The 12,967-nt window shown below is 38.8% G+C and overlaps 1 protein-coding gene across 5 annotated transcripts in view; it reads left to right on the plus strand.

The window, feature by feature from the left end:
- Nucleotides 1-12,967, plus strand: part of LOC108113820 (homeotic protein ultrabithorax) — an 84,491-nt gene that overhangs the window by 17,639 nt on the left and 53,885 nt on the right. For 4 of the 5 annotated variants that reach the window (XM_041819453.1, XM_041819454.1, XM_041819455.1 and 1 more), the window contains one exon: nt 8,364-8,414. The exons of the other annotated variant lie outside the window; for it this stretch is intronic. In XM_041819453.1, coding sequence (XP_041675387.1) covers nt 8,364-8,414 — 51 coding nt within the window. The remainder of the gene's footprint in view (nt 1-8,363; nt 8,415-12,967) is intronic. 5 annotated transcript variants of the gene reach the window in all.

A 12,967-nucleotide genomic window follows, 5' to 3' on the forward strand; every position in this document is an offset into this window, starting at 1 on the left:
CTCTTCTTAGCCCCTTCTTAGCCCAGTCCTTGTCCTTGTAATAAAGCAAAACGGCTGCGCATGCGCGCAAGTCACTCAGCAACAAGGCACTGCGAGAAAATAGCCCTTAATTCTTTCTTAAAAATATTTATCAAAAGTAATTTAATCGGATTTTTACACATTTTTATTATGAAAAAACTTAAAAAACATAGAAATTATATCCATTATTAAACATTTTTTGGTTGTTTTTATAAGAAGTTAAGTTTTTATTATTTAATTGAATATTTTTCCCAGTGCATTGCTAAAGCCTCTGCCTCTGTCAGATTTTGTGAGTGTCACTTGGGCTGCTTTGTTGCTGGTACCCGCGTCTTGCTGTTGCCAACACGGATCCCAAGCCAGACTCTTGGGTGTTATCTGTCCCGTCGACCGTCTTCAGTTTCGCTGCGGTTGCATCTCAACGACCAGCGACCAGTGACCAGCGACCGGTGACCAGCAACGAATCTGTTTCTGTATCTGTATCTGAATTCCTGCAGAAACACGCGAAATGCGCGCCTCGTCGTATAAAACTGTTAACTAACTCAATTTTGTAGCTGTCAGTTGGCCAAAAGGGGGCTGCAGAGTTCAGCATGGGTTAATGAGTTGTTGTTGCCGGCGTTGCCGGCGTGCCGCTTACACATGTCACAACAAATTGCCAACCGTTGAGGTTCGCTTTTGCCCATAAACAAATCACTTGACCCGCAAATTTCTCTGAGGGCAGAGAAGCCTTTGCTTTGTGATGAATCCAGATCGGATTAATATATATAGGATTACACGCGGGATGTGGAGCAGGTTTGCCAAGGCAGTCAGGGGAGGGGATTAGAGCACGTGCATCACGGATGCACGCCGCGCACATGTCTGTCACACAAATGTCACTTAAGAGTTGCAAACGCCGCGGACGCTTAACAATTTCAGAATTTGTTGGAGAAACGGGAAAAAGGGGGGCTCTAGTGGAGCACTTGACATTGGCCCAGGAGAAACGGGGAATGCGAAAAGCGAGTTCGGAAATTTAGTATTCCCGTCGCATTTTGAGCAGTCCAGTAAGTGACCAACAAGAAGCGAGGATCACTGCACGAGGAGAAATTTCACTTAATTGGATTTGAAAATGAAAATTTTTAATATAAAAAAGAAGTAAAAATAAATATTTTGAAGGAAGAGTGTTAAGTTTTAGTTAATATTTCACTTTTTATAAAGTTAAAGAGCTAAAAGATTAAACTTCCTTGAAATTATATGCAAATGAAATGCTTTTCGTGCCATGTAAGCCACTCACTACCTCTCAGCTCCTCCTCAAAAGTAACCCCCAAAAAGGAAACAAAGTTGACAATTCAATCATTGTGCTGGCTTGGTCGCCAGGGGGCGCCACTGCAGCTGGAAGTGCCGGGCGCTTAATATATAGAAAATAGTTAGTTGTATTCACTACAACTGCCTGGGTTTCCCACTTTTCTTTTGTTTGTTTGTTTTGTGTCACTTGGCAGCTTTTGGGGTTGGGGAAATGAAAGGAAAATGGAGTTGGGGCAGAGGCAAAAGAGGGGGCACCACGTTGACAACGGCAACAATTGCAGCCACAACAGTAAAAAGGGGGACAAAAGGCGCACCACGCGGTAATTCTGCCCAGAAAGAGTTTTACCCATGGTCTAGTGTGTTAGTCAGGTGTGTGTGTGTGTGTGTTAGCCAACAAAACTTGGGGCCATAAATTTGCAACGGATCACATAAATCACATTCAAGTGAAGCTTAACACACGCGCCCAAGTAGAAGACACACACACATAGCTTTCGTTTTTGCAAGTCTTGCCTGACTGGTGTGAGTGTACGTGTGTGTGTGTGTGTAGAAAAAGACACTTTTTGCAGCTGTAGAAGGAGAGAAACCGTTGTAATGAGAACTCGCAGGGTGCAAAGTGTCCCAAAGGGGTCAACAAAGGTCAATGCAAGTGCAGATCTCGAAAGGTGTGTTGCTTACATTAGTTTTAGGTAGTTGGAAGTTTAGTACCTTCGATGAACAGAAAAAATGGAAAAAAATCTTATAAAAACCTTGAGAAATCGCCTAGGAAGACGCCTGATAGTATGCAATATTATATAAACACAGCGACCAAAACGGGAACAAAGGAAATTTCTTTAAATAATAAAACAAAACAATCATTAACACCAAGAAATACTACCAACTAGCTAGCAGTAACATTCCAAATTCCCAACAACCAACTGTCCATTAAGCAACATATCCGAAATTCCCACCAGGATGGTAAAACTTTCAAGCCAAATTAACTAAACGGTTAAAGCAACAATTGCAAATTGGCAACAAATTCACAGATCATAAAGTGCACTCGAGGTGGGACAACAATTCCAGTTGCACTTCCGTCCTGCAAACTCCGGTTTCCCAGCTTTCCCCTAGTTCTCAGTTCTCAGTTCTCGGCACCCAGCATCATTTCATTTGAAGAACTTTGCCATTTGAACTTGACATTTAGCACACGGTTCGAGGGGACTTCTTTGCAAAACAATTGCAGGCCAACTCAGAAAGGGAGAAAGGAAGAGAGATCGAGCGAGAGGGGTAGATGCGGCTAGAGAGAGAAGGGAAATGCACTTTTGGCATTCCTCGACTGCCAGGGAATGCCATCACACAAGCACAAGGGCGCAAACACACACACATGTGTGCAGGCCAACAGAGCGAAAGGAAACAGTTGCAAAGGGTGTAAAAGGGAGGGTTCAACCCACCCCCTGCTGGTTAAGAGAGAAAGAGAGAGGGAGGGGGCGAGTCCGGCTCAGACAGGCGGCCATTGCAGCACCTGTCGGCCATGCGGCTCAGTCGCGTGCTCGTCGCTTTATTTGCTTCCCGGATTTTGCGCCATTAACAATATGGTTCGGCCCTTCCCTTTTTTCACCCCATCCCTGACTTAGATTGTTCTGGAAATTAAAATATTTTTAATAACCTAAAATGGTAAGGATTATTTACTAAGAAAATTTTGAATATTCCTATTTTTAAAGAAAAGAATTTTTAAAAAGATATAATAGAAAAAATAATATTAAAATAATTGATCATCTTTTTGGCATTTTCTTCTTAAAAACCTTAAAGAAAAGATCATTATTGTATTTAGCTAGATAATCACCAACTTAGCATCTCAACTTCTGACACTTAATAAGCCGTAATAATTCTATATTCCGATTTAAATACTTAAAATAAAACTTGTTAAATAGTTTGCCAAATATTTCCAAACTAAAAGACTTTCTTACTTGGCTAGAAAACCTCTAACTTAGCATCTCAGCCCCAGGCGCTTAGAAATCGTAGAAAATGTGTAAACGTCGTGGAGTTGCTTATAAATTAACCCATTGGCGAAATGAAAATATTGTCTGTTAATTGATCAATGTGTATGCAACGAGAGTGCAGTTGTGCCATTTGGCATATACTTAGTTGTTGTTTAATTAGATTCCGTATTGGCTGCTGCAGCAAATGTTCCGGGTTTTAGCCTTTATCAGCTGCACACACAATTACACAGGACCTGGCTCACACACACCCATACATACGCACAAGGCCAACTTTATGTCGAACGTGGAAATTTATCGTTATTGAAATACAATTGCGAAATTAACTGTCAAAGTGTGCGACCCATCGTGAATGTACTCGCAGAATGCCATATGTTTCCCTATGCAGTTTGTGTGGGTTTTTTGGGGTGCTTTTGGGGGCGATTACCACCCCTTTATGCATAGTCAAGTAGGGGGTTAGAAAAGGTGGTAAAAAGTAAAACTTATTTCTAAAAATTACTAAAAAAAATAAGCTAAAACCATTATAAAATATTATAAAGTGGTGAGATATTTGTAGTTTTGTACCTGAATTCCTTTTCATTTTCTTCAAAGTTCTTTAAGAATTACAAGATAAAAAGCTTAATCTTAAATGCTGAAATCCCAACGTCTCTTATCTTCTTGTTCTTAATCCTCTCAGTGCATTTTAAGCCATTAAAATTGGTTTTAGCCATGATTAATGACACTCTTATGCACTCGTAAGGGCTTTATTTTGAACCCATTTCTTTGGCCAACACCAAAAGTTGCCAATACCCTAAATCAGTGGCCAAAAACTCGCCCATGAACACACCCGCCCCTTAGACACCGCCCCTTAAACCACCTCCCTAACCCCCTAACTCCCACCAACTGTTTGCGCTAAACGAGCTTTGCATATTTACTGTACTAGCAGCAGACATTTTACGATATATTGAGAATTATTTGCAATATATTTTGCAACGGGCAACAGCAGCAGCAACAAGGACGACAAATGTTCCACCGACGGCGGCAACAACAAGTGCAGTGTGTTCACTGTTCACTGTTCAGTGGAAATGCAGGCAGAGAAAGCTTCTAATTCCGGCAATGAAACCATAAGTCTTTGTCGCATTGTACACACACACACACTAGCACACAAACACACATATACCCACTAGCAAATACACTCTCGAATGGTATGAGGATGAGGGGCTGTATGGGTGGTCCTGGCATTTGAGTACACAAAGAGGAGGTCCTGCGAAGGTCCTAGGCCTGAAGTTGCGCCCATTACTTAGGTTCGATACACAAGTTTCGCCTATAAATTCGAAACTTATTTTTCTGTTTTCAAAGATTTTGTTTAATTTAGGTAAATTTGCATAAGATACAATTTCGCACACCCTACCCTGCTACAACTCCTATATAGGATCTGGAAAGTCCTTTTTGGCCTTTTGCAGTCTCTAAATTTGTGCGAAAATTGAGCCAAAGTTCAGTTTGGCTTTTGAGAGAGGAGCAACAAACGATGCTTTCTTTCTAGTTTTTTTTTCTTTCTGTTTGCACATTTTATTGCCCTGGCCTGGACTAAATTTGAATTCAGCTCAAATTGAAAGTTCACAACGCACACATATACACTTGTAGCCAGATCTGTCGGGGATATATATGTACATACTATATATATACAGACGGGGAGACACACCGATATTTATGCGTTTTCGAATGCAGCTCAACTCAGCTTTAATTTAAATGGATTTCTCTGGCTGGCAACCCTGGCAGACATATGGCAGCATTTGCAATTTGCAGTCGAATGGGTAAAGAGGGGGTTAAAAGGGGCCAAAGGGGGTTCCAAATGGATGGGAGGTCGCAGCTCTTTGGCTGGGCGACTCCACTGACTGTTGAGGATTGATTGTGCTTGTTGATATTTTGTCAAATAACGCAAATAAATACACAATTACACACTCAAGTGAGTACGTTTGCGAGAAGGGGCGGGTGTGTTTTTGGGGATGAGCGGGTTCTGGGCTTCCCCTGGAGTCATGGGGTTAAACCGAGCATGGACGTGCTCTCTGTGTGTTATCCTCGTTTAAAGGATTTTCATTTGTTTAAATGTGCTTTATCGAAAATGGCCAAAAGGCCGCTGGCCGTTTGCTACTAGTGGTGTTGTCGTTGTTGTTGTTGTTGTTGCCTCAACTCCTGTCCCTTGTTGCCACGTGAAATTTATTCTCAGCGGACAGTGGTTACGAAGACAGTGGGTTAATTTGGAGATTTTGGAAATAAAATATAGTTTGTGCCTGTTAAAAAATAATATTACAATAATTATTTTTGGAAGATGTATAATGAGTTAAAAGTTTTAGTATTTTTAGTATTTTTGGTATTTTTAGTATTTTTGGTATTTTTAGTATTTTTAGTATTTTTAGTATTTTTAGTATTTTTTCACAAATATAAAGTAATACAAAAAAGACGAATTAAACAAAGTAATCAAGCTCATTTAGTATTTTTTTATTAATATCAGATATTACTGATATAAAATCCTGATACCCATACCAATTTATTAAAAAAAAAAAAAGGAATAAAAATATTTATAATATTTAAATTTCTCAGGCAACCTAGTTACCCTCCAATTTGCCCCACTGTTTCCCCGACTTTTGACTTTGTCATTGTTTGCTTTTGCCTTTGGCATTGTTTTTGTTGGGGCTTTTTTCGGCGCACGCCCGTAAATTCCAATGTAAAATGTTGCATTTATCTTGTAAAAATAATAAATCCAGGCAAAGGGACTTTACTCGCTCACGCTTGGCGGCACATCCACTAACAGATTGTGCCGCCCATCTAAGGGATGCAATCGGAAGGGTTCGTTTGGAGAGATGGCAAGAGATCTGGGGGTTGGGCCATTGTTAATGGCCGAATGGGTAAAGAGACGTAAATTTGGCTAATTTTATTAACCGTCAATACAAAACAACAACAACAACAACAACAACAAAGTGAATGAACCAAAACAGAGAGGGAAGTGGCGACAAAAAATTAGTCAACACTCGGCCATTAATTTAACTTATTTATTGGCTGCTGCGCATTTATTCCAATTCGGAAAATCCCGAACTGCTGGCGCGATAAATTTAGTCGAATGTGAAAATTGTGCTGCTGCATTTCCACTGCATTTCCACATGCACATGTCGCGGATTTTCATTATAAAATATTGCTGAATGTGGTACAGGCAGTAGCGGGGTGGTGGGCAGTTGGAAGCGGGGACTGTCGCAAAAGAGTTTGCAATTTATTTTAAAATAAAAGTATCTAAAAGCATGACAAATAGTGTGAGATATGTTTTTGCGCACTGCAGCAGGCCAAACCCCTTCGCCGATTTACCCCTACCCAACACCCCCTGACACCCCCTTCGATCCGGAGACATATGATGGGGCGCCGCTGATTTATTTGCATACAACAGCGCGGCAGACACAGCAAAAATAAAAACACAGAAAATCCCTCGGCCTGATTCCTCCCCTTGTTGGGTTTTTTTTAAGCTACGCCCATTTTTGACGCCAACGGAGACGCGTCGATTGAGTTGGTTGCAGTTGCCAACTTTCAAACGAGAGAGGGGGGTTGTTTAAGGGGCTTTGGGATGCCGACGGAGTTCATGAAAAATCCATTCAAAATCAAAAATCAAAATGCCAGCAAACTACAAGGAAGGTGGAGTGTCATTTTATGGCAGATAACATATTTTTAAATGTGTTCCATGGCAGCTAAAATGTTTTTTTTAAGCGGCTATAAAAGACAAAAAAGGTTTAGAAAGCTGAAAATTTCAAATGATATTTTACAAGCTCATAAATATTACATTTATTCTATTAAATGATAGATCTTTAAAGTAAATATTAGATAAAATGATCTAAAAATACATCTTCTTACTTTTTTCTGGCTTAAAGAGATTTTCCAGCAGCATTTGTTCTTTTTCTTATAATTATATTTTTGAGATCTCATTCTAACATATATTTATGTAACATATTTAAGCTGCAAAATATGTCTTAATCTTTCTTCTTAAAATTACATTTTCTACAAAGAAAACTCGCCCAACCATTTTCCCTGTCTACCGCTCAATTCATCATTTGGCAACATTTTGGCCAGCGCCAAGTTGCATTTAGTTGTTATTTATGCAAATTTTACATGCTTCAACTTTTCGCCAAGTGCGTCGTGTCGTTTTCGATTATTTAAAACTTTGTAAGGAATTTACTAGATTGCCAGGCAGGAGGGAGGAAGGGAGGGACTCCTTTTTTAATGCGCACACCTGACGCGCGCGCTCTCTCCAAACGTCTTCTTCCGGCGGGAACACTTTGGAACCTTGAGCTTGGGAGGATTAGAGGATGTGGGTCTGCCCTCCGTGCATAATTTTGTGCGCTGCTGTTGAGGCAAATAAATTCTTGAGACGGCTAAAGTTATTAGATTAGCATTAGAGGCATGCCAGGGAGATGGGACGACAACAGTCCCTGGGCTAAGCTTAGAATTATGATTTACCTGGGGTTATTTACATGACCATAAAAGGAAGAATACCTAAGGCAGCCTCGAAATTGCCCAAAAATTTATGAAAAACTTAACTCAGTGCTTAGCCGAGTCATGTGGCTTTTATAGTTCCTCAAACAGGCGCGGCAATTTAAACATTATTATTTCTTACATTTTTACCAACAAAAAGTGGAAGTTTTCAACATGTAAAAAATATATATATTTATATTGTGCTTTAATGTTTAAAAAATGTGTGCTTTGTGTTCTTTTTAATAAGCCAAAAGCTGAAGTTTTTGTGTTCTGTGATGTTGTTTAACTTCTTAATGAAAAATTCTCTTATTTTAAGCCATTTTATGGGTTATTTACCTTTATTGCCACTACTAAAATACCTCTTTTATTTATTAATAGTTTTGAATATTTTTTATAAATGTTTTACATATTTATTATTTTATATTTTAACTTTGTTTATCATTATATTAACCTTAAGCCTTTAACAAAAATTATTTAACAGCTTCTTTATATATTTTTAACCATTTTTCTTTGTATTTTAACCTTTGTTTTTTACTAACGATCTGAGGCACTGTGACTGCCCTTGACCTTCATAACTAAACACCTTTTTCTCTCCGTTTTTTCCAGGTAAGAGATACTCAGAATCTCTTGCGGGCTCACTTCTACCAGACTGGCTAGGTAAGTCAATGTTTTTCTTATATTTTTTGTAAACCCTTAGCTTATAGTTTTGCCTTTGATTTATTTTGAATTTCTTTTTTGGTGAGAAAACCCGATTTTGAATTTTCACTTTTTCGATATGCGTTGCAAAGCCATTTTTCGTTTTTTTTTGGAAAATTTCTCATTTTTGATTTTGAGAATGCCAAAAGTCCCAACGAAACCCAAAACAAAGACATATAAATTTTTCCATAAGCAACAGAGACACAAAAACAAAAACAAAAACAAAACCAAACCTTTCCTAAAACATTTTCAAAAAAAAGACACTCCAAAAACTTTCCAAATCCATTGAATCGAAAAGCTTCTTTGAATTTTGCGTTGATTTTTTGCGTTTGGTTGTTGTTGCTGTCGTTGGTGTTGCAACATCATCACATCACCATCATCCTGATCATCCCGTTTGTCTTCATTTCGTGTCAGTCAAAAGGAAGCGTCTCCTGCCAGAGTTTCGAGAGGTAAAGCCAAATATATATTTTCAAATTCCAATAAATCTAGTAAGTTCTATGTTGTGTGCATACTACATACCTCCCTCTTACTATAATAGTTCTCCCCCCCAAAACTGTACATACCAAAAACCTATCTGTATCTCAGTGTCTGTCATATATAGTTCAGCATGTGCATGCCTCCCAAAATATACTCTTACCTAGGTGTTGGCCAAAATAAGTTATGCAACTCTGTACATATATTATGTGAAATTATCAGCTCATAAAACCTGGCCAAAAATAATTGCCAATTATTCAGTTTGTCAACTTTGGCCAACACATAGTAACTACCAAAAAAAAAAAGAATTCTTTACACACACCCAGAGACACATACATTTTTCCTTTTGGTGTGCAATTAAAAGCCACCCACCGCCCAAAATGGTGGAAAATCCGTTGGGAAAAGTATCATTTGGCACGCAAAGAAAATCAGCGAGAAAATTTGTGATGCCTGGCTGCGAATTTTACAAAGCGTATCATTTTGTTAGCAGTTTTTCAGCAGGTTGCACTTCACAAGAATCGCCCCGGGGCACGAAACTTCAAGTGGCACTGTAATGTGTTTGGTACAGTATTACCTCTCCCCCCTCGCTCGCCCAATTAAACACACATTTAATTTACTTTTGCCCATTTAGGCACTCGAAAGGCTGTTAATTCCTGTTTTTAGTTATGTTAACCAAACACTAGACAGACAGCAGCAACCTCTGCAGTTTCCTATATGTTTATGGCCAATTTATACAGTCGCATAAATTACCAGGACAAACATAAACAAAACTTCCTTCCACCGACTGCCATTTGCCAATCGTAATCAATTCCTGTCTATATAGAAAAAAAAAAGAGACACCAAACGGAGAGTCCTGTCGCCGACAGTGACAACAACAACAATAACAACAAGTACAAGTCGGTATCTATATATCTAGCCACCAGCTCCAACCCACACCCCGCATAAATATTTATCTGAAATGTTGAAATCTTCAACTGTAGAAAACGTAAAATCCATTAGAAAATTAATAAAGTCTATGCCGGGAAATGTATTCCTGCGAATGTGGTTTTCCACTCTCTGCCTCTCCCCTTCTATCTTTCTCTTTCTCCACTTTCCTGGCTCATTTTTTGTCATATAGAGAAAATTTGTGGCTGTTTTTTTCCTTCGAGGGGCCAAAATGTATATTATGCCGACGCTAATAGAATAAAGTCCAATCGATTACAATAATGCTTCGCTGTCTGGATAATGTTTCTGTCTGCGTTTCGGTGGGTTGGGGAAGCGGTTTTCCAGAGCGGTTGTTGTCAGCCTTTTAAGGATATATAATCCATTAGACAAGTTCCAGGCAGATGTTATAGGGGATGGGCAATGAACATGTTTACTGCTAGGTAATTGTTGTTATGTATTTATAATTTATTGGAGATTTGAAAGGCTTTTTAGGAAGTCATTTTATGAAATATAATCAAGTTGTTTCTTGGATTTGTGAGTAGAAAATGGTTTCAGTTCTCTTTTTATTAAGGAAAATCTGTCTTCATGCTTCTAAACCTACTCTTTCTCATCTAATCACTTAACTTACAAAACATTTTAATCAAGCAATGTGTTTCTACATACAATAACCCCCAACAATCTCCCTCGAACCCCAACCACATCTGCTTAACATACAATCTTCCCATACAAAATTCACAGCTAAGATCAATTATATTGTAGATTCTTATAAAAGATACATTTTCATTTCCAATAACTAAGCAAATCTACAAGATATGTACACGAGAGATGTAAATTTAACCCACCGATATGAGCGGCTTTGATCGTTTTGTTGGCCAGATGTTTGCACACGCTTTGGAGTTGGCTTCATTATCATTCAGGGGGCTAGGAGAGTGGGTTAGGGGGGTCTATTTATAGGAGGAACATGATTGTCTCGACGAGATCGACGCGTCGGCGCCCTCTTTTCCCCACCAAATGGCAAGCAATTCACAATAATAACATAATAATGTGCAATAAAGTATCTTAATTTGTTGAATTGTTGATAAACTTTGGCGCCACTTTGCGGATAAACATGAAAAGAGGCAATTGGAAAATTCGGAATTTTCCCAATGAACTGTTCCATTTGGTAGACGTTAGCTGGGCAGGTTGAGCATTATTTTTGGAATTTTCTTTTTTTTTTTTTTTCTTTATTTTCCTACCTACCTACATCATGACAATCTGAAAGTTTTCCCTTTAGCCATTTCCGGTATTTCGATTCCATTCGAATTGCAATTATCAGTTCGCTTGACTTCTGACATCGCCAGGTGAGCGCAAGGGGCAAGTAAACACCGAGTTGGGGGACAAATTCCAACTGCAACAAGTTGAATTATCTGCAACTGCCTCACATGGCTATCTTATATATATATATGAGTGTGTATATATGTGTGTGTGTGTGTGTGTTTCGTGTGTGCTAGTGTGAGTGCACTTCCCTATCTGGTCGTTGGCCGTGTCCTCTTAATTGCCCCTCAGAGAGAGACTTGGCAAATTAGTTAATTGGCGGCCAGTTCACTTTGAACTGCTCCACCACGGCCAATGCGGTCGAGAATGTATCTCACAGATGCAAAGATACTTGCAAAGGTATCTCGGAAGTGCAACAAGACCTTAGAATATATTTCAATTCTTGGGTCTACAGGGAGCTTATTAGATAGTCTCATTTAATCATCTTTCTTCATTAGCTAATAAATTTTATTCCACATATTTTATGATTTAGTTAGTATCGCTAGTTAATTAACTAGTCACTCTTGCTTAGATATAAAATCTAAAAGGTTTTCCTTTATATTTGCTTCTTTTAACTAAGAACTTACCAATCACCTCTCGCTGAACAGGATCTCTACTTTTTAGGTCAAATAAAAGTGTTGCCCAAAAACTGAGTAGCATTCCTTTTGTTTCGTTTTTTAATCCTCTTTTGATAAAGCCGCATTCTAAACGTATTATTATTAGCACTTAATATACTTGTTTATATAGCTGTATATATACCTATGTATACCTGAACAACACCGGTTATTTTGACTTTGTTTACCTTGTTCTTTCTTTGTCTTCAAAGTCGTATCTTATATTTTAGAGTAATTACAGGTTATAGGCAAGTTAAATTCCTTATATAAGAAGTTTTAGATACACTAAAAATTTAAAATAATAATTTAATACATAAAAAAGCATAAACAACAAAATTATTGCCATTTAAAAACTAATTTGATGAATTTTGAACAAATTAAAATGAAATATCAAAACCTAAAAGTCTTTTAAAGCGACTTCCCACTTCGTCGATGACCAACAAAGCCTTCCCCCCGCTAACATTAATTCATTTTCGATATTTTAGCCATTCAAAGTCGCTAAGCTTCAGCTTAATGATTAATGGCCGACTTATTTGAATAACAATTTCTGGCATTAACAACGGCATGAATATTTGTATTCCAGTCATCGGACATTCGATTCGCACGCAATTAAAACACTCGCCCAGTCAGGTGAAAGAAACCAAAAACAAAATAAAAATATAACCGAGTGGCAAGTTGCCTTTTATCGATTTTTGGTGGCCATTAGATTTCGCACAGTTACCCATATTTTCCGCCATTTGGAAAACTCTCCCCCATTGAAATGTTGGGAAAAGGCAGTCAGCTAGCTAGCTAGCTCCACCCTCGCCGCAGGCAATGTGGCAGATATATATTTTTCTTGTTCTTTTGCCAGCTCAGCAGATGAATGCGTATAATTTTCGGTTTGATTTATGGCCATTGACCCCCGCTTTGGGCCACCTTTAGAAGCACACCAACAACACACATGGCCAACATCCTCAGATTTTCTATGGCTTCTGATGATGCTGCTGCTGATGCTGCTCCAGTGGCTTTATCGCTGCGAATGCTAAACGCAGGCCATCCATTTCGGGGGGTTTTCTGGGTGATTTTTGGGCTGTATGGCTGTAGGGCGGGCTTTATTACATTAGGCGTTCGTAAAGTAAAAATTGTGCCACTTTCTCAAAAACACGCACAGCACAATAAGTGGGTGTGTGTGTGTGTATATGCCATTGGCGTTCAACCTGCTGCGGCAAA

This window comes from Drosophila eugracilis, unplaced genomic scaffold (assembly GCF_018153835.1).
Source record: "Drosophila eugracilis isolate 14026-0451.02 unplaced genomic scaffold, ASM1815383v1 contig_75, whole genome shotgun sequence".
Classification (NCBI taxonomy): Eukaryota; Metazoa; Arthropoda; class Insecta; order Diptera; family Drosophilidae; genus Drosophila; species Drosophila eugracilis.